The sequence below is a fragment of the Drosophila kikkawai genome, chromosome 3R, assembly GCF_030179895.1.
Source record: "Drosophila kikkawai strain 14028-0561.14 chromosome 3R, DkikHiC1v2, whole genome shotgun sequence".
In the NCBI taxonomy this organism is placed as follows: Eukaryota; Metazoa; Arthropoda; class Insecta; order Diptera; family Drosophilidae; genus Drosophila; species Drosophila kikkawai.
Window position 1 is genome coordinate 38,488,461 of NC_091731.1, and position 21,935 is coordinate 38,510,395.

Consider the following 21,935-nt stretch of genomic DNA (forward strand, 5'->3'; position numbering starts at 1 on the left):
AATTACCTCAAATTATGATGCATGCCCTTTCTGCCCCACTATAAACATATCTATGCATTATTTGCCCTGATTTATTTTAATGGCCTCCAGTGTTTTCCAATCTAATCCCAGACTTGTTGTAAATTTTTAGAGCTCTCTTCGTAGGCGCATTAAAAATGTAAATGCATCAATTATTGAGGCCTTGTCGATGCACCTGCAAGGCGTTTCTCCTCTTTTTTTTTAAACTTGATTTATTCTCTGAGTATTAATGAATGATTAATGCTGCATATTTATTTATATGCCTATTTTGCACTAAGCTCACTTTTTATGGTTGGGGATTTTGAAGTGGAACGTTGTTTTATTATTAAGCAGGGAATAAAATTAACAAAACTAGAGTAAACAAAAAAAGGAAAGGTTCTGTGTATTTGAGATCCCCAGCACTAACTAAGGGTTTATAGTATTTTTAAATCTAATTAAAATCCGACTACTATTTTAAAATATTATAAGTATACTTATTGGGAAAATATTTCAATCTGGGTTTTATTATGTTACTCAATGTGCAAGGATGTTTATTCATATTTTATATGATACATTTTTTGGACAAATCAAAGTTTATAAATTTCATAACTTGGCCAAAAATGCATAAAATTCAATTCGGGAAACAGTTCTATGCTAGTTTTTCCTAGGCTAAAAAATCTGCTTACTAAGTTTTTAATTTTGAGATATCCAATTTTTTAGCCATTTTTGAACATTTTAATGATGTAACCCCTTATCAAATTTCGCAAAAATTACCAAAAAATAATTTTCTCTCCAAAATGGCTAGAAAGACTCGCCTGTTGATGCTGATCAAGAATATATATGATTTATAGGGTCGGAAATGATTCCTTCATTGCCTTTTAAGCTTTTGACTAAAATTATAATAGCCTGCAAGGGTAAAGTTTAAAATTATTAAAACAAGCCCCAAATAGCACTAATTTTAATTAGTTATTAATTATTAATTATTAGTTGAGTAAAATCATATTTATATATCCCCTAAATATATAATAAGTCATGCCTTTGCTGCGACTGGCATAATACCAAACCAATTCATCTGTTTAATAATGCCCAAACCTGCAAGATGCTGCACTGATTAAATATTAAAACACAATTGCAGTTAATTAATTAATTAAAGTTTAAAACATTCATTTGAAACAAGTCGAGAGGGAGAGAGCGCGAGAGCAAACGGGACAAAACAAGAGGAAGAGAGGCGGCGGCGAATTAGCTGCAAAGAGCGCACACAAACGGCGAATTCGGGTCTTGGTATTTTCCGCCAGCCGGACTTGCGGTCACACTAGGATGTTTCTTGCCAAGCAGCTGCGCCAATTTTCCGAAAGAACCAACAATTAAACCAGGAGAGCATCTAAAATCGGGGTTATCATCGCCACCGGAAGCCCCTCGATCCGGTGCCCTGCAGGTGGCCACAAACTGCGACGCCTGAAAGCGGAGAATTCTTGTAGAGAAATCGGTAAGCCAAAGAGATTCCGCTGCGCTCCGCTAACCGCCTTCCCCCGCCCATCCTTCCCGCAGAAAACAAACTGAATTTCTCTTTGCCCCTCTTCGCCAGACGGCAATCTTCTCCTGGGAAAAGCGATGTCCAGTTGGTTCTAGTGGTGTCTCCGAATTCGTTACCAAACCCGTTCCGGTTCGCCGCAATGCACGAGCTACAGTGAGGCCTCCTCGAGCGACGCCCGGAGCAAGGTGAGAGAGAGAAATATCTGCAAAACCATTGAATCCAGAACCAACGAATGCCACTCGCTGAAGTTGCGCAGGTGACGCAAAAAAAAAAAAACCAAAAGACTAAAAGAAAAACAAAGTAAAGAAGAGCAAAAAGCACTTTGCATTTATACATAGAATTGCCATTTAGCGAATTCGTCACATTGCTTGTGAGCACATCCGCGATTCTAGCTGTGTTTTAGTTTTTATTAATGTCCGCCAAATCAATTCGGTGATAAGTGTAACTTGGGTATCAGATCTTATAGTGCATGTCCGTCTGCTTGTTTTATGCTTGGATAGGATAAAGGTTTAGTCAAGGAAGGAAAGTAAGAAACTGCGGAAACCACTTGGGAATAGAAAGCTCTCATCATTAAATAAATTAATAAATAAAATGAATATACCCTTTCTAGCTTAACTGGAGCATGGAAACGGATAGCAGTGACAGCAGTGGGGACAGCGTTAAATCCATTCCCCGTCCAGACTTTGAAGCCCTATCCGCCATCGATAGCCCCCAGCCGCAGCTGCAGGAATCTCTGCTGGATGGCCACAACGACATGGAGACGGGAGTCAGCAGCAGCAGCAGCATGCCCAGCAAGCGACAAAAGTATGTGGTCAGTGCACCGCCAGGATCCGCCAACGGTAGTAGTAACTCCTCCAACTCAAGTCCCTCGAATGCCAATGTCGGCTCTTCCCTAACCATGAAGCTAACCAAGGTGCAGCCCCAGTTGCAGCAGGCCCAGCGCACCTCAACGCCCAATAGCAAGTCGAACAAAGTGCCCAAGGAGATGCTTGCCTTGCAGCGTTCGCATATCGAATCCGAGATGCTGACTAACTTTGTGGCCGAGGTCTCCAAATTGAAGCGCCGCAAGTCTCGATATGTTCCCGAGCCCCTTGATACTCCCACACCTAGGGTAGAGCTCTCCCGCAGCTTAAACACGGAAGCCAAGAGAGAGAAAAAGTTACACAAGGCTACCCTCAAAAGGAGCAAGAGCATACCCGCTCCCAATTGGGACTCGGATGATGATTGGCAGGATGATCCGGACAAATCCCGCAGAGTACGAGGCCGATCGATGGCCTGCGATGATCTGCTTGTGGGGGAAACGAACAGCAACCCGCCACCAATGAGCAAAGTGTCCGCCCGCACCCGATCCCGCAGTAAAACCCTGTCCCTGAGCAACGAGGATCGACTGCCCAGAAGAAGCAATCTGCGTAGCGAAAACGAGGAGTTTGCCAAGAAGCACAGTGCCTTCCTGGACAGCGTCATGAACGATGACCCGGAGTCAGTGAATGCTTCGATGAATACCACGATGAACGAAGTGGATGTGGAAGCCGATTGGTCCTCCTTCTCGGAAAACCCTACGGACACGACAGAAAACCAGGAAGAGGAGCAGGTGGCCGATCGATTGCGACTCATTTGGCAAGCCCCGCCCATGGTGAGCTGGTATTTTACCGTAATTCCTATAGTTTTTAACTCTTTTACTATTCTAGGAAGGCTGGGATCCCTTCTGCTGGAAGTGCCGCGAGTGCGGCCAGCTGATGCCCTGCTCCAAGTGTCTGCGCTCCTTCCACACCTACTGCGTGCGACCAGCCACCACCAAGTTCGACTCATCCTGGAAGTGTCCTGAATGCCAATCGATCGAGGCAGCACCCAAGAGGTAACTACTGTCCCTGGATTTGTAGACTCTCATACCTATATGTTTACTTGACAGGCTGCGTCGCAACGATGTCTCCGTGGATCTCCTAAGCCAACTGCTCTTCTATGCTTTGGAGCGCATGAAGCATGTGCGCGGGGTGAGTAGCATGCCATCGGGGCTATGTGTAGTGTATCTTTAATTATCTTTAGCAGGGTTTTTTAGCAGAAAACAAGTGAAATTATTTTGCAGGCGCCTGTTCTTTGTGTTTTTATACTTGCGGGTAGATAAATAGCATTAATATCGGAACAAAAAGCTTTGGTTTATCAAATTTTTAGATATACAAAAATGTCGATTATTGTGATTTCTTAATTTGTATTACTAATAATTATCATTTATTATAAAAATAACTTCTTTATGTTTTTATTTTCTATGTTGTTGCATAAAATCAATAATCGAACTTTAAGCATTTTCCTTATTTTCCATTCTAAGGGTGGCATTTACATTTTCTGCATGGCATTATTCCGACCGCAGCTGTACCTAGATATGGGTCTTTGTTTTTGCGCTCTCTGTGCCTATACGAGGTCTCTTTCCTATAGATAGACACCTGAAATGTCTCGCTGCTTCGCCGCCCGGCTATTGGGTTTCGTGTTTCCCTTGACCCTTTTGGGTATCTACAGCCACAAGCACAGCTCCATATTCAGCTTTAGCATCGGTGCAGTAATCTATTGTTGCGACCTGTGTTAAGCGTTAGTTGGAGCTATTCCACGGCTCACGTGGTTTTACTGCTCTCCATTCACTTATCTGCCAGTTGCCAAAGGCATGTTCGCGTGGCTAATGAATGCCTGTGTGGGTATTGGTACTCGCGAGGGTCTCGTATATATATGATAATGAGGTTTAATGTCTCTGAGCTACATATGTATACGCAAATACAGTCAGATCAATACAAACCTCTGTTCCCTAGAATCGGACTTTATTTATTATTATTTTACATTTCAATGAGTTTATAAAATTTATAATTTAAACTATTTATTGGTCAAGAAGCCATATTTTTTGTATTAATTTATAAGGATTTACAATACATATAATTTTATGAATTTTGTTCTATGTATTATAACATCCTATTTGTGATATATGTATAGTTTTAGAACTAAACAGACTCATATATACATATATATAGTTGCTTGTTTGTACATACTCGTCGTTTATTATTATTTTTTTTTCCACTATTTGAAATGTTTACTCATTTAATTTCTGTAAATTATTGAACAGAACAACTTTCTTTCGTTAGATATGCTTAAAATGTGCGAGACCGGAAATTAATGAATTAATTAGTTTAATGCTGTCGCCGCTCGGCCAGCTTTAAGCATTAAAAACAATTACGCAAGGCCGGCAAAGCGGAGAGTGGATAAAATAAGTACAAGTAGAGACCATTGTTTATGCTTACACTCGTGGTTAAAATTCTAGTGGTGGGGTATGAAAAAACTATAATATTAAGACAACATTTACAAAAAAAAAAATGGGTTAAATTTTGTATCGAAAAATATTTTAAGGTTTAGAAGTTATAGGAATTTATAGGGTACAAAAACAGGTGAAAGAAGGGAAAGGAAGAACGCAGAAAGGAAACAACAGCAAATAGCAATAATTTATATTTGCTTTCCCGGCATTCCCTTTCCTTGGTTCTCAATAACCTGGATGTTTAATACATATACATATTTCCGTATATACATGTTTGTGTGTGAGGAAAATGCGGGCTCTTGTCTGCGGCAAACTTGTTTGCAAGCGAAAGAGACTCGGCTCTCTCTTCGTCGTGCGGCGAATTCCCAACCCCCGCTCATGCTTTCGCCTCTCTGCATCTCCCGCAGGCCCACAAGCTCCGTTCACCGCAAGAGGTCTTCCCACAGACATACAAAAAGTACTTTGTAAATCCTGTTAGCTTCGACAGCCTGGCAGAGTGCATCCGCCGTGGAGCCTACCAGACCACCGAGGAGTTCCTCAGCGAAGTGAAATGGATGCAGCACAACGCCCTCATCCTGGACACTGGCGGTGAGATAGAACCACTTATATACCACCCTGAATAGCTCTCTATAATCCTAATGTCTTCCCACAGATCCCAAGGTGGAGCAAGCCTCAAAGGCCGTGGTGAAGGTCTGCCGCCAGGAGGCCAATGAGATCGACACCTGCCCGGAGTGCTATCTGAATGCCAACTCTAGCGACGAGTGGTTTGTGAAGGTCTGCCGGCATCCCCACCTGCTGCTTTGGGCCAAGCTCAAGGGCTTTCCATACTGGCCGGCCAAGGCAATGGGCTCCTCGAACTCCACGCTGGTGAATGTCCGGTTCTTTGGCAAGCACGATCGGGCATTTGTGCCCGTCAAGGATTGCTTTCTGTACTCCGCCCAGAATCCCAATACCCAAACCAGTCGACGATCGGCCAGGGATCTGGCGGAATGCGTTCGCGAAGTGGAGGTTCACATTGAGAACATCAAGCGGAAGATTGGGGCCTTCTGCTATGCCGAATATCGCACAGCCTACGACCCGATAGAGGAGCAACAGCAGCTTGAGCAGATGATGCCGGGCGTCTATGAAGCCATCGATCGGGAACTAGAGCCGGCCAACAAAACGCCGCTGCAGTTTCTCATCCGCAAGACGGCCGACGATAAGTTGTCTATAGTGAAGAAGACCAAGACCACGGAGTCGGGCAACGAATCGGATCAGTCTGGCAGCCCCGTGAAGAAGTCTCCAGAGGCTCCAGAAGCTGTAGCAGCCAGTGAGCCACCTCCCAAGCTCAACAAGAGCAACAACTATGAGGTTATATCCCGATCCGGTGAGTCCTTGACTGACTCTCGTTGCAAGGTGCTGCTTAAGCGGAAATCCCTAGCTGCCAAGACCACGTCGAGCTCTGTGGAGGCATCATTACCATCACCAGCTCCAACACAGGAAGCACTTGCACCGGCGGTGCCCTCTAAGCGCAAACATTCCCTGAGCGACACCAGCTGCACCAGCGAGTCCAGTGACTACAAACGCAAGGCCAAGCACGCCAAAAAACAGCAGGATCAGCAGGTGCGGGATCAGCCAGTGGCGGAGCCAGGGGAACCTCCCAAGAAGCTTTCCAAGTCTCCAGAACAAACCATTGGGGAGAAACCTCCTGAGAAACAGACGGCAAAGGCTTCAGAAGCTTCCCCTGCCTCTGTGGTTTCTGTGGTGGAGCTGGTCAGACGTCGCCAGGGTGTGACCATCACCAAGATACCACGCGATCAACAGCAGATGGCAGGAACTGACCCAGAGCCACCTCCTACTCCAGCTGTGGCAGCGCCACCTCCTACTCCAGCAGCAGCAAATCCTTCACCTTCAACAGTGACCAAGGTAAAGGCACCGGAGCGAAGTCAGGCCCGGAAACAATCCGAGGTTGAGCGTCAGCAACAGCAGCTCATCAAGAAAGTGATTCCCTTTGTGGAGATCAAAACGGAGGTGATGTCGGAGCCAGAGGAGGAGGAAGCCACTCAGCAGCTGCCCGTGCCAGAGCCAGAGCCGGCACAACCGGAGCCAGCTCTGGTGTCAGCTACTCCTCCTCCACCCGAACCTATGGAAATTGCCCTTCCTGAGAATATAAAAATCAAAGAAGAGATTCTCAGCGACGATGAGATAGAGACGGATCAGCAGCAGCCGGCCAGTGTAAGTCAGAGGCTGGAAGCGTTTCCGCCGATGCCACAGCCCATGCCGCCGCCACCTCCTCCTCCCTTGCCACCGCGTGAGGAGACACCCGCCACGGAGGCCTTGGTGCGTTATGTGGGCGATACGAGCATCCAAAAGGTGAGTCAGAAGCAGGGAGGCAAGTCTTCGGACTCCAACGCCAAGCGTCGCGGTCCTCAAGCCTCATCGCCGGCTATCTCGCCAGTGCCATCACCTGCTCCCTCAACGGAGTCGCTTTCGCCCAAGTCAAGTGGCATTTACGGGCCGAACAAGCCAACGCCACCGCAGGGTCCATCAAAGAGCAAGCCATCTCAAGCTCAGGCCTCACCGCAGCAGCACCAATACCGTGTTAAGGGCGATCGGGTTACACCCAATCCCAGCTCGTCACCGGGAGCCGCACCTGCGACCACAACCACCACCACATCGAGTCTGCTCAGATCCAACATGGTGGTGATACCCGTGGAGCAGGCAAACAACTGCAATCCGCACAATCCCATGACCATACCAGTGCCGCCCTTGAGAGCCGTTTCCAAGAGCACTTTGCAGAGCTCGGCCGCCTCCTTGCAAACAGCGCCAGTCTCAACCTCGCAACCCGCTAGCTCCATATCCGTGCCACCTTTGGCAGGCCTGAGCTTTTCGCCTCTGCCCTCCACCTCCGCAGCAGCAGCAGGAGGAGCCCAAGGAAACGGTGGAGGAGAGCCAGCCGGTGGACTCTTAGCCAGCGCTTTGAATGGAATGACCAGCCAAGAGCCAAGCCTGGTCACTGAGCCGAATGATCCCATTACCCCCGGCATGGCCACGGCCCTGAGTGAGATGCTGCTACGCTCTGGGCCGCCCAAGCTGGTGGCACGTCCCGGCGGGCCGCTGCAGTCGGATGGCTCTCACATCTATCCCTCCCAGGCAGGACCCGTGTCGCAGAAGCTAAAGGAAAATGCCCACAAGGTGAGTTGGGAAAATCCTAATTACACCTAACTTATATCATCTTTAACCCTTAGATCACTGACTACTTCATCTCTGTGATTGAAGACACCCTCAGTGACATGGCCACCGGTGACCAGAGTGTCCTCCAGGCCCGCATCACTGGCCTGACGCTGGAGAATGAGCGTTTGAAGCAGCACTATGATCGCCAGCTAACAGACTTGCAAAAGACCAGCGAACTGATGCTGGCCGAGATGCGCAAGACCCTAGAGCAGGAGCACAGGCGGGTGATCAGCGAGCTGCGCCAGCAGGCCAACATCGAGCGAATGCGGGCAGTGGACGAGGCCAAAAAGAAGCAGTGGTGCGCCAACTGCATGCGCGAGGCACAGTTGTACTGCTGCTGGAATACCTCATACTGCGACTATCCCTGCCAGCAGATGCACTGGCCCAGGCACTCGGCCACCTGTGGCCAGGCAGTAAATGTTCAGGTGCCGCTCTCTAATGCAGGTCCAGCTTCAGCTATGGAAACTGGGCGTTCGCCCAAGTCCAAGGCAGCTACGATAACACCAACACCCGCGCCTCCGCCTCCCAATGTCAGGACACCGACTGCCGCCTGTCAACCTCCAGTGGCACCTGTGATCGGCACCAATTCAGCGGGTAAAAAGTGGCCGCCCATGATGTCCTCCATAATGAACCAGCAGCCGCCGCCCCCCAATCCGGAGACAACTTTGCTCAAGCTGCCCTCTAGCACATATTTGCGGCCAGTGGTCAGTAGCATAACGGCGACGGTGACGGCCACGCCGACAGTGAATAGCAGCATAAATCCCATGCTACCCTCCTCGTCGGGCAACCACATGGCCCACCTCATGCCCGGGCCCATTCAGCGGCAGAACAACGCAGCCAACTTTCAACCCAAGCCTGCATCACAGCCCATGCAGCCCGTGCAGCGATACAATATACCCGTAAGTCTTGAGTTTAAGTTGATATATAAAGATTTTCCCAATGGTTTTTTCTTGGCCTACAGTTACCCATTACCATTAATCCTAGTGGCGCGCCCTATGGCCTCATAGCAGAGCAGCATCACAAGCAGCAGCTGGCGCCCAAGGCCAAGGGACGCAGGCAAAACAACACAACAATTCGGCAGATAAACAGCACCGGTAGCCAGGGCATAAGACCCAACCAAATGAACCAAGTGTTCCACCCATGATTCTTTGACAAGGAAAAGCGAAATGAAAAAGGAGGAGGAGCGGAAGGAGAAGGAGGAGGAGGAGTTTCCCCAAACGGAAAGACTGCCTGTGATTCAGGATACAAAACTTTCATTGATATTCCAGAAAAACTCCTTTAATTGAAGAGTCTTAAATTCGTACTTTTATTTCTCTTATTTCTTATTTTTATTATTTTTTTTTTAATTCAAACCCCCCCCCATTGGGGGGAAGCTATCATGTTAATTTGTACTCCCAGAGTAGCACACACCCTGAAAGTTTACGTTTGGTCAGGTTTACATATATGTATAAAGATAATAATAGAGTTAAGCTTAAAGTATGTTTAGGTTTGACGGTCTTTAACTACAACCTATAGACATGCCGCTTAGCCAGTAAGAACCCATGAGATGGACTTTTGAAAAATCATAGCGTTAAGACCATGTCACTTTCCATTTGATGAAGCATTACTGTAAATGTCATAGTTTTCATTCGCCACATTACATACATTTTATGTATATCTAAAGCCAAGCTAAAAGCGGCAACGAATAAATGTCTGCGTTTAATTTTAAGGAAAGCTGTGTACATTTCATTTATAACTGCAAAAACACCAAATTTTCTAAATACTACTAGCAGCACTATGACTACGTCTCAATCAATGTCCAATTTCTTGAAATTTCCCTCAATGCCAAAGAGGTCGGAGGCATTCTTGGCCTTGCCGGGCCTAAGCTTTTCGTTCACCTGGTGACGCGTCTCGAATTCCAGCATTTCCTTGCGATTGTCCAGCAGTTTCTTGTAATAGATTTCTGTGTAGAAAGATAGGGGAAATTAATGAAATATAATATAATAATATTATCTTATTCGAAAAATTAATATATATATATTATATATAGATAATATAATTTTATATTAATTTTTTTAATAAGATAATCTTATCTAATTATCTTTCGAAAACACAAACCCACCTTTGGCCAAACTGCTCTCCTCTAGTTGACCTCCGTATTCCTTGGGCAGCATTTCTTTTGGAACAAACTTGTAAAAGTCATTTATATCGCTGTGCATGTGCAGGACACTCGTCAGTTCCTTCTTCATAAAAGGCGTCATCAAGGCCAGAATCTTGTCCATGAAGGGTACAATATTTATAAAGTGAAACCCTATCAATCGGATGGCCGCCGCTTCCTAAAAAGATTTGCCACTTGATTTTTTCTTCTTATCAAAAATTCACTTTAAAAAGCTCTTAACCTGCAGGTAAAAGAGAAACTTCTTCATCTGCAGCAGACCAATGCGAGCCACATGGCCCAGGGAGGTGCCCTTCAGGTCGATCACTATCACGTGACCCGGCTGTATGCCATCCTCGTACATCCAATAGTCGAAGACCATGCAGTATCTGCAAGATACAAAAGGGAAGGTTAAGGCAAGGACCGTATCTGCAAGATACAAAGGGAAGGTAAATGCAAGGACTGCATAAAAAATCTTCAAAAAATAAATAAATTCAGGCTCGAACTGGAAATTCAGTATACAATTCTGGTTTGAGTTAATGTTTGAACTTATTGAGTTTTTTATTTATTTATTTACTACTAAAGCATTACGAGTTCTAGGAGCTGTTTTATAGAATATAAAATATCATGTCGAGTCATTGCGACATCATCTCCTGTACTACAGCTGGACATGTTTATAGACCATGTACTGGCTTAATTGTTAACTCTTAATTGACTGCCATTATACAGCAGATTATAATGATCGCTGTGAGTGCCACAAGCAGATTAAGGCGCAGTATCTCGAGTGTGTATCTCTCTCTTTGTATCTCAGTAGCCGGAATTGCTGAATCTGTGAGCTGTGCGTGCTTTCGGTTGCATTGAATTTGCGGTTTTTTAGTTGGGGATAGCACAGCACACACTACTACTAAAATATGAATCGTTAAAATTGTCAAAAATCAACAAAAATGTCGATTTTTTTAAATTTAAAATTTAGTATGCGGATTTGTTAACCAAGAAAAACATAGCACAGAAAAGCTTTCCGAATTGAATTTGATTCATTTTTGACTTAGTTATGGGTTTTTTAACTTTGATTTGTCAAAAAAATTATCATAAAAACAAGAAAAAAAGCTAACTTTGGCCAGCCAAAGTTTGTATACCCTTGCAGGTAACAATTAAAATATATCATAACTAAGCCATAAATGCATTAATTTCGATTCGGAAAGCAGTTTTGTGTTAGTTTTTATTAATTTAAAAAAACTGCATACCAAATTTAAAATTTAAAAAAATCAAAATTTTTGGCCATTTTTGCTCATTTTAATGAGCAAACCCAGCCAAAGTTTGTATACCCTTGCAGGTAACAATTAAAATATATCATAACTAAGCCATAAATGCATTAATTTCGATTCGGAAAGCAGTTTTGTGTTAGTTTTTATTAATTTAAAAAAACTGCATACCAAATTTAAAATTTTAAAAAATCAAAATTTTTGGCCATTTTTGCTCATTTTAATGAGCAAACCCCTTATCAAATTTCGCAAAAATGGCCAAAAAATCGATTTCTTCCGGACATGTCTAGAAATTTTCGCCTGTTGATGCTGATCAGGAATATATATGGTTTATGGGGTCGGAAATGATTCCTTGACTTAGAAAAATATTATTTTGTATTATAAAATCGGATTTTTTATATTAAAAAACTTGTTGATTATCTTTAAATTAAAAATATCATAACTCGGCCAAAAGAGCATTAATTTTAAATCGGAAAACTGTTCTGTGCAAGATTTTCTACAGGTAATAAATCTGCATACTTCATTTAAAAATGTGAAAAATTCAATTTTTTATCAAAATCAACAATGTTAATGATGTAACCCCTTATAAAATTTTGCAAAAATGGCCAAAAAATCGATTTCTTCCGGACATGTCTAGAAAGATTCCCCTGTTGATGCTGATCAAGAATATATATACTTTATAGGGTCGGAAAGGTCTCCTTCACTGCGTTGGAAACTTCTGACTGAAATTATAATACGCTGCAAGGGTATAAATATCCATTTAAAGAAATAAAATACTTTCGGTCTTCTTGAAGGGTATATGATTATAGTCAGTAAAGGAGTCATTCCTGATCCTATAAATTATATATATTCCCTATCAGCATCAAAAAATGTATATATTTTTTGCTTAATTATTATGCTTTTAAGGTTTGATTCTCCCAAAAAAAGAATATATATATATAAAATTAGGGATAATTATGTACATTTTAAAACCTCTTTGAGGGTATTTTAATTTCTGTTTTACTTATTTTGTTTAACGTATCTTTAGCTCACACACTCCTTTTCTAATTTTACTTACAACTTCATAACATCTGCATAGTTATAATTGGAGGCATTCAGGTCGTCTAGTTTTCCAATAATCACACGATAACCCTCAGAAGTGGCTCCAGGCAGAGGAACAATAGAACTGTTTATCAACGAAGGCAAAATATGAAAAATATTAATAATAAAAATTAAAAACATATATATTATATATCTCCGATTTGCAAAGATGCTTGCAGGAAGCTAGACGCTTCTACCTACACCGTTTTCATGGCGCGCCTAATATCCGGCCGCTCGCTGTCGAGGTTGACAAAGAACTCATCCAGGTGGGTGCGGGCCGTGAGATTGGTGTCCAGCACCTGCTTGGCCACCTCCATGCTGTAGCGGCAGGCGTGGAAGAAGTGCAGCGCCTCGCCCTCGGAGAACCTATCCGAGATGTGCGGCTGGGCATGGATCCATTCCACGAATTTCTGCACCTCGGAACGCTTAATCACCGGAAATCTCCTGTACTGGTCCTCCAAGTCGGCTTCCCGCATTATATCGGTTTTGGCAAGGAACTACTTTGGATTTTTATTTATTATTTTTGGGGGGGTTGTGGTGTTTCGACAGCGGAATTTACTTTTGATTTTTTACGCGCAACTTGGCAACTTGGCGGTCGACTCTCGAATGAAATGGAAATGGAAGCTGGTTGCTTTCGCAAGTGAAACTGGTTGGCTGACTTGCGAATTCGGCATGCAATTTCAAGTGCTCGATGGGATCGTGTCGGGATCGGGAGTGGAGATTTTAGGGGGCTGGGACTGGGGCTGGCGTGTGCTGACTAGCCGAATCGCAGACTAGAGCCCTCCCCTATCCAACATTTCCCCCGTGATTTTTATTAGGAAAAACTGGCAACTGGCTTTGGCACACAAGAAGAAAAATTTAAATTTTGTAGGTGGTATTCTCTAGATGGTTTAAAATGGTACTTTTAAAGGGCTTTTAAAAAATATAATACATATAATAAGTTTATTTTCATAAAGGAGGTTATACATTGCTTCTATTTATTTATTACTTTATTTTTTTATAGCCTTAAAAATAACAAGAAAATCCATGAAAGCAGATTATTGAATATCTTATAATATTAATTATCAGGAATATTTTTAAATTTAAATTTTAAGGATTTTAAAACAGCCTAAAACTTTGTTTACTCTGCATCCGTTGGCTCATTTCACTTCACTTCACCATCAGGCTGCGTGAAAATGCAGTATGTTTTTCGTTGTTGTTCGCTACCCGCTTGTGGATGGCAAATGGTTATTATTATTATTATTTTTCTTCTCTCTGGGATTACATAACATGTGATCAATGTGCGGCCGATCCATGTCGAGAGGCCAAACCGAGGCCTGTTATTATTATTGGCGCATGGCGTGTGCTCCAGCCCCGGCCGATCGAGAGATCTCAGCTCCTTCATCAAATCCGAAAATGTGATGCTTGACTGGCGAAAGGAAATTATTTTCTTCTAATATAAACATATATGTATGTATATATAGAGATAAATGGGGTTTAAAGATATGAGAGAGCGGTACAGGCGGCGTATACATAATATTGAAATATAATATAATATAAAAATTGTTTGTATAAATCTTGGTTGTTTAAATTTTTTTATTTTATATATTTTGTCATTAATTAAGTCTTGATTGGTTTTGATATATGGATAATTTGATAATAAAGCCGCAGAACCAGTCTAATAAAACCTTATTAACTTTTAAAACGAAAATATATAATGTATTCGGGAGTCATGCTTTAATTGTTTGTACCTAAGCTTAACCTATAAACCAATAAATGTATAACTAAATATATAAATGTATAAATAAACATATATATTTAACTATAAATATTTATATAAATTGCTCAACGAGCTTATGTATTCCTAGCCTCCGTCAAATGAGTTGTCACAACGCATTCGAGTTCCTCGGTGGCTAATTCCTTGAGTTGCTGCAACTTCTTCGTCTTGGTCTTTATGTGCGGAGTCTAGCTGCCACAACGGCCTCATTTCCGCGGCAGACACTTGACATTTTGCCAACAGCAGACGGAGAGACACGGAGACATGGAGACAGAGCCAACCAACCAGCCAGCCAGCCAGAAAACCAAGCCAGGCCAAGTGAGCCGGGCCAGCAAGTGGACAACCAACCTAGGCAGTAAGCACTGACAATAAATATGGGTAAAACTACTCTGAAAAAATCTCCATGTTCCCCGCTAAAATCCAGTACAATGTGATCCATTTCTTGCAGTGTACCTGTGGCATGCTTCGCTCAGTTAAAACAGCCGGTGCGCCACTTTGGCGTGTCTGAAATTCCAAACGGATTAGAAGCCGCGCTCAAAGAGCAAACGCCAAACGGCAAACAGCAAATGTTTGCTGCTAATATTGGAAACCAGTTTGAAGAGCCAGTCCCAGGAGCGTGCACTCTAAGCGGACTTCAGGGGAGCCTGCGGGTGATCCCGTGGCAGGCCCATGGGCGCAGGTGTCACGGTGTCAGACACCGAGTAGCCTCCTTCCTCCACCTTATCCGACCCAGTGCCAATTTGAAATTAATTATCCATCCCAAAATCCGAGACACAATCCAAGTTCGACTGACACGTGGGGTCAGGTGCACTCGACAAGTGGGTCAGGCAAAGATATTTATACATTTCTGTATAAGAATTAAAAGTTAATTTTAATTCAAATTATATAATATTTGTCTCTAACACAATATTCATAGGTCCGTGTATTTACTTGTACCTTTATAATATTTGAAATATTTTCTATTGATAAAATAATAAAAAATTAAACAAAGCCTTTAGAAAACTGATTTTTCAATACCTTAAAATATTTAAAAAATTCTACGTAAGCTTATTTATTCTTTCAAATTCCTTGGAAAGCTTAAAACGCACCTCAAACTCCATCGATTGACAGGCAATCGTCAGTTTTCGCAACTGGTGACCCAAAAACGCAAAAATCAATCGCAGGAATTCCTGAATGCTAATCCGGGAATCAGGTTTTTTTTTTTGCCATCATGAAGTTGGCCCCACAAAGGCGATAATGATCGTGGCGATGGTGGTGACAACATCGTTTTTTGGCGACGTGCCTTGCTTCGTTTCATGTTGCCGTCACGCACTGAGAGTCCTACGGGTAGAATGGCCACCTCCTACTCCTCCTGCTCCACCTTGAAGCCCTGCCCAGTTTCTTCAGCTGGGTTTCTCTTCTCCAACTGCATTTGGTATTTGTTCTCTGGCCATTATTCACGCATTTGACTGCATTACTTAACCTCAATTTGGCCGGCGACGTGCATCAACTTGCCACACTCCCATTCCTCCACAAAAACCACTCCCCATTCCCAGTCCCGGAGCCGAACCCACTCCCCACTTGGCTCCCGCCTTCCTGTCTCGTCCAACGGTCGCGTTTCCGTTGGCCGCCGGTTGCTCCGTTGAACAAATGAAGTTGTCGCGTCGGCTTACAACAATTTGCATATTCCCCCGGGTATCCCCACTCCTCCCCACCGGTCGTCACCCAAGCTCGGAGAGCGGATCCTGTCCTGACCGAGACGAGCTTTTTTGTCCATTCCAATTGTTCATCGACCGGGTAGAAAGATGATTCATTTTTTACAGAGCGAAAAAAGTGAATTACTTATTGAAAAAAGTAATTTGTTAAAAAAGAAATGGTATATAATATTTAATTATGATTTTTTAAAGTTTGGCATCTTAGAATTCTTTGGCAGTGGCATTCTCTGACTTTGAATCCATATTGTTAGAAGGCAATCTTAATGGAAATTTTATAAATAATAATATAAGTTGTTAAAATTAAAATTAAATTAAATTTAAATTATAATTCTTTGGCAGTGGCATTCTCTGGCTTATATTCCATATTGGTAGAGGAGAATCTCTCTGATAATTTCAAGCTGATAAAAATTGGTAAATTATTTAAACATTTTATTATATTAAATATATTCATTTTTAATCTCTATAAATTTGATTTTTTCTTACGAAATCTCTTCTTTAAGTGTTTTCTTTGCCCTCAACACCTCCTGGTCTCTAACAATTAAAGGGTGTGGAGTATGGGATACTGGTTACTGGGGACTGGGATTGAGTTGAGGTAGTAGCTAAGCACCACGCGTTCGTCGCTTGCCGGTTAAATCAAATAATAATAATAATAAAAAAAGCTCCGACAGTTCTCTGTGGCTGCGCGGAGCCCGAAAAAGTCTCAGGTTCGAGTCTCTGCGAAACTCGTTTTGCGCATGCGCGCCTTTTTTGTGTTACTTCTTTTGTATTTCATTTAATGCGGCTGCTCTTTGGCTCTTTTTGTGTTATTTTAGCGGTTTTTGTTTTGATTTCTGATTGCCGTTCGAATGTCTGTTGGTATTGCTGCCAGCTGCCTGCTGCCGCTTTTTGTGTTGCCAAGTTTTATTTACGGTGGCAAGTGTCGCTTGACAAATTGATTTTGATTTGTTTGCTCTTTTTTTCTGTTCGTGTTTAGAGCTTTTTTTTATTTTGTCGGGGCAGCGAATATATATATATTTTTTTTATTAGGGGCTTGGCAACCTTGAATGCCCAGGGAAATATACTCATTATTAATTTGAAAAGACCATTAAATTGGTTCAGTTCCCAGCCGAAACAGGAAGAGAGGCAATATCCAGCCAATTATCGCTTCCTTCGTTGCATTCGAAATTCGAATTGGAAATGGAAATCAAATAGCAACAGTTGAATGCACTTCGCGGGGGTGTGGCCCTAGAGGGTGGAATGGGTTGGCAGGGGGGGAAAGAGATTGCCAGACGGAAAAGGTGACAGGGGGTTAACTAAGCATTACACGCTCGTTGGCATCCTGTTTCATGCAACAGCAAGCAACAGGATGCACACTTTTAGTGGAGAGGGTTGCTCAAGGCACTTTAAGAAAATCTTATAAAAATAGTAAAATATAAATATTAAGTAAATAAATTAAAAATTATAATTTAATGTTTATAATTTATGGGGAATATCAAAGGTTAAATAGGTTTCAAAACTTATTTAACTTATAAGCTAGCTCTTGTTAACTGATTTTTATGACTGACTGACTGTTATATTTAAAAAAAAATTGTAATTATAAAATTGTTCTTCCCACCTTTTTCTCCCTGTGTTCCCAGCCCTGATTGGCCCTCGGAACGCCAAGCTAAGTCAGTTACAAGTAAAAAATGCCTGACAAAGCCCAGCTTTTCATCCAACCATCCATTCCAACCACTCACCGATCGCACAAAGGAACAGGCAACACAATGCCTTAAGGAAGTCTACCCAAAAAAAAAATAGTTGAAGATAATACTCATCAGGAGCAGGAGCAGTCACAGGGACGAGGGTAACGTATACTCAACCCCAAACAAAGGAAGAGATCGCTTCGTCTGCGATCAGTCGAGCGTCAAGGAATCCTTAAGGAAGAAGAAAGACTCGTACGTACACCTGATGAGTTTGACTTTGACTCCGACTCTGACTGCGACACCTGAATGTTGGAAAATAATAATTAGATGGTCTAGCAACCCTCTGCCGCCAGACACCGGGAGACGGACAGGTAAACAAGGTAATGGTGGTGGAATCTCAGTGGTGGCGAGTCCTCTTCCTTTTTCGTGTTCGCTTTAGTGTGAAGTGATCGTTTGACTATCTAAATACTGTCATCCATGGGTTGGTGGTGGCTTTCATACTGGTTTTTTTCACTACACTGAAGGAAAATTATATATATTATTAAAGTTTTGAATATGGTATTTAAAAATAACCTACAGATAATTTGTCATAAAATATTATGGAATGTTTTCTAGAATAGTTTTTTGATTCAAATATAATTATCTATAATTTATTAATATTGCAATGATATTATTATTGCACTGATACCCCTTCCATATAAGAGACCATAACATTGAAATTCCTTTTTTGTTAAATAATATAATGACAATTGATAATTATCGATATTACTTTCTTTATAATTATTATTTTTTCTCTCTGCAGGAAGACCTGTAGAACACCCATTACTAGGATATGCAATAGGAAGTCACCCCTTGCTGCTAACTGGAGGAGATCGCAACCGTTGCAGACGAAGATGTGCCGCGCCCTAATTAGGGGCAGGGCCTTGGTAGAGAGGCAACAGTGCATCGTAAAAATATGCGCATATCAAGAACAGCTATCTGCATAATTATTAATTCAATATTTCCTGCCCAGAACAAGACGCGACTCAATGGGGAGAAAGGAAGCAAGCACTTGACTTCAAGGACCCAAGCAACAGATACATATATATATATATATTAAGGAAAGAGTAGGAGAAGCGAGGAAAGACACTCAACAGCCGGATGGTGGAATCGAATGAGATCAGAAGAGAAAGCACGAGAAAGGAAGTTCTGGAGGGGACTTCAACCACAACTAAGTCAATGGGAAAGGAATGCTTGGTTAAATGAAAAACACAAATTATTTCCCTAACAGGATTTTCAAGGAAAATAATTTTTAATGAAGGAAAACACTTTTGGGGAAGTTTATAAGCAATTTGTTACACAATAAAATAGAAGACAGTAGGAAAATAAAACTAGAATTAAGTTGAATAACTTATTTCTTTTAGGATCCTCCAAAAAAGATCCCTTCTTTTATTTCTATCATATATTTAAGGTATTCCCTAAGAAATCCACTTCTGTGGACTTTGCTCGCCCATCTGGAACTATTTCCTCTTCCGTTTTGGAGATCCATGGAGCAGAAGCCTGCTCTGTTCTCTCTCCCTTTTCCATATTTTCCGGGAGAGACACGCGTCGCAAGCTCGTTTCATTGTACTATAAGCCATGTATCTATCTCCTCCTCAGGCCTATCTCCTCGGGAGCTCTACTCCTCCTCCAGCTGCTAGGAGGGCAGCCATCCATTAACAGCGAAGCCTCGTCTGGCTGGGGAGATAGAGGGACACACACAGATAGAGCTGAATGGAATGGCATGGCATGACATGGAATGGGTATGTGATGGGAAATTGAATCTGTTCTCTGGGGTTCACTGAACCCCCGGCCTGGATCAAGGGGTTAGCAACCAGCGAGGATGATAAATTATGAGCACTCCCCCGATCCAGCAGGGAGTTGAGTTTTAAAGAAAAATCTCTTAATCGGACAGCCGGACTTGGCATTGGGAGAGCTTAGAAAGACATGTGCTTATAATTACGACTCGGCTGACCCACATTCCGCTGTGTAAGAGTTCCTGATCAGAGATGAACTCTGGAGAATAGAAAAATAATTAATTTACTAAGAGAAGAAATGTGAAAGAATTTTTAATAAACCTTTTAGGATATATGCCTTTATTTATGATTGTTTTATAACCACCTTTAAGTGCCTCCTCGCTAGAGTTTTCCCAGGAAAATAAGGAGGCACCTGTGGCCAAGAAAAATTCTACAACTTCTTAAAGAACCGCGTCCCACTTTGCATAATTTCCAATAAAATGGCACCCCAGATCCTAAAGAAAGATATGGCATGATCTAGGGTTCCAAATTATGCGCTGTAAGCGCACTCAAGCAATGCAATTTTCATTACTTTTCCTTCTCTCCTTCTTCAATGCCGTGGAAAACGCACGTGCAGAGGGCCAAGACGATTTTCTTAGTCTTACCCTCCTGCTGGGGGATCTTCTGCTATATATGTATATGAGAGATGAGCTCCTGAGCAACCCTCATGTGTCCGGAGCAACTACTTGGACATGGCCACTCAACTGTGAGGGAGGGAGGTAGGGTGCAGGAGACCCTGCAGGATCCGCCGATCCCAACCGAGTCCCACATAATATTTGCATCTCATTTCCGGACACTTGGCCGAGCCGAGGGTCAGCCCTTAAGTCCTCGGGGGTGGGACAGAGCGTTTGAACGGGGACACGGAAGTGGAGGAGGAGTGAGGAAACGGGACAAAGGCCAGCGGAAATGCCTTCACATGACTGCCAGGGGTGAATAATTACAATTATGTTTTGTCGGTTTCGAGGGAGGCTCTCGCCAATCGCCAGCAGATCCCTATTTCTACAGACCGATGGAGAAAAATCTCATATTAAACAAAGCTTTGCCTGTCTTTTGTAGGAAATAATATTAGAAATTAATGTGCACAGGGAAAAATATATTAGAAAACTTGGTTAAACTTTAATTTTTATTAAATTTTTGGGAAGTTTATGAAAAAATAAAAGCCTCAAACATATGTTAAAAAAATTTATAAAAGAAAGGTTTTTAAATATTGTTGAAAATATTCTCATTTTGAAAAAGATTTTTTAAATAAGAAGATGTTAAATTTTTCATATATTTATTTTTTCTCTTTCATTATTAAAAGGTTTTAAAATATTTTGTAAATATTTTTTTTTTACTTTAAAAATGTTTAACAGATTTTTATAAAGGCTTTTAGTCACTTTTAAAACCTTTTCTCTCCCTGCCAGGGCTCTGAAACAAAAATCAAAATTGGTTTATGGCAATTTTCACATGGAATTTAAATGAGCTCTCCTAGGCAAGGGCGTTACGGTGACTTATTTACGATCCCCATACCACCGATTCGTTGCTGGATTTGTGCGGTTCACAATGCGTGAACCTGTTACACTGAAAACCCACAACTCACAACATCCAGCCAACCCCAACCCCAAACTCCCCCTGGGATTTGGCATTTTCCCATGATTCGTCACTCTCAAAAGGTGGTTGGGCTTTTCGAGTTGCATAATTTGTCAAGTGATTTTATTGGTTTGGTTCATGATTTTAATGACAGGCTGTACTCTATGCATGTTAATGAAACTGGAGGTTTTAAAAGAATTTTGTAGAGTTGAATTTAAAGTTAAAAAATCTAGGAAGGGTCACCTAAAAACTAGGAACTCTTGAAGTTAATTTTAAGCTACTTAATTTATAGTTATAAAAAAAGAGTTTTATGGAAAGAATAATAATAGGAAAATAGTTAAAAAATGCAAACTATGTATGTTATGGTTGAATTTATCCAAAGATCAGCCTTAATATATTTTAAAGATTTATTAAAATCATTTAATAATTATAAAAATTGATTTTCAGACAACACTGATTCCTGATCACTTTATAATTGATCTAACTGCTCCTCCTCTGAGGACTTTTGATGGGAATTCTTCTCCAAAAGTTAGTTTAGAAGAAAGACCATTAATCATATTATAGGAATCCCGCACAGAGTGCGTCTATGTCTATCCCTTTTGGCCACAATTAGAAAGTCAATGACCTTCGAAAAAAAACCCTCGCCGCGAAGAAATCCAAGAATCTACAAGAATCTCTTCTCTCTGGACATTTTCGGCAAGAGATCGTCTCATTATAAATCCTCATAGATACTAGCTGGTGGAATGCCAGAGAGAACCAGGTTTGGGTTTTCGGTTTTTTTGAGTTTTTGTCGGGTTAAAACCTACGAGCGTGTGTGTCTCTTCTTTCTTTTTGAGCAATCATCAGACAATAGAAAGCTAGACGAACCACCGGCAGCAGAGGCAGCAGGCGAACCACAAGAAAAGGCAGTTCAGTCAGGAAGAACAGCGCCG

At 42.1% G+C, this 21,935-nt stretch overlaps 2 protein-coding genes across 5 annotated transcripts; one reads left to right on the plus strand and one right to left on the minus strand.

Moving 5' to 3' along the window:
• The first annotated feature begins 1,280 nt into the window (after positions 1–1,280).
• Zmynd8 (Zinc finger MYND-type containing 8) lies at positions 1,281–9,746 on the plus strand. 3 transcript variants are annotated; one of them, XM_070286394.1, is made up of 9 exons: positions 1,281–1,483; positions 1,546–1,716; positions 2,142–3,164; positions 3,220–3,386; positions 3,441–3,522; positions 5,228–5,408; positions 5,473–7,994; positions 8,048–8,932; positions 8,995–9,746. In XM_070286394.1, the coding sequence occupies exons 3-9, from the start codon at positions 2,154–2,156 to the stop codon at positions 9,175–9,177; spliced, it is 5,031 nt and encodes a 1,676-aa protein (XP_070142495.1). In that variant the 5' UTR covers positions 1,281–1,483; positions 1,546–1,716; positions 2,142–2,153; the 3' UTR covers positions 9,178–9,746. The 3 variants fall into 3 exon arrangements, with proteins under 3 accessions (XP_070142495.1, XP_070142494.1, XP_070142496.1); XM_070286393.1 differs by having other exon boundaries at positions 1,583–1,716; XM_070286395.1 differs by lacking the exons at positions 1,281–1,483; positions 1,546–1,716 and adding an exon at positions 2,041–2,057.
• On the minus strand, positions 9,719–13,176 carry LOC108084998 (alpha-tocopherol transfer protein-like). Of its 2 annotated transcripts, XM_070286396.1 has the most exons (6): positions 13,069–13,176; positions 12,711–13,009; positions 12,487–12,594; positions 10,412–10,556; positions 10,135–10,348; positions 9,719–9,975 (listed from the first exon to the last, which is right to left on the minus strand). In XM_070286396.1, exons 2-6 carry the CDS (start codon positions 12,983–12,985, stop codon positions 9,821–9,823), a joined length of 897 nt encoding a protein of 298 aa, XP_070142497.1. In that variant the 5' UTR covers positions 12,986–13,009; positions 13,069–13,176; the 3' UTR covers positions 9,719–9,820. The 2 variants fall into 2 exon arrangements, with proteins under 2 accessions (XP_070142497.1, XP_017036915.1); XM_017181426.3 differs by having other exon boundaries at positions 12,711–13,123.
• Positions 13,177–21,935: the final 8,759 nt, after the last annotated feature.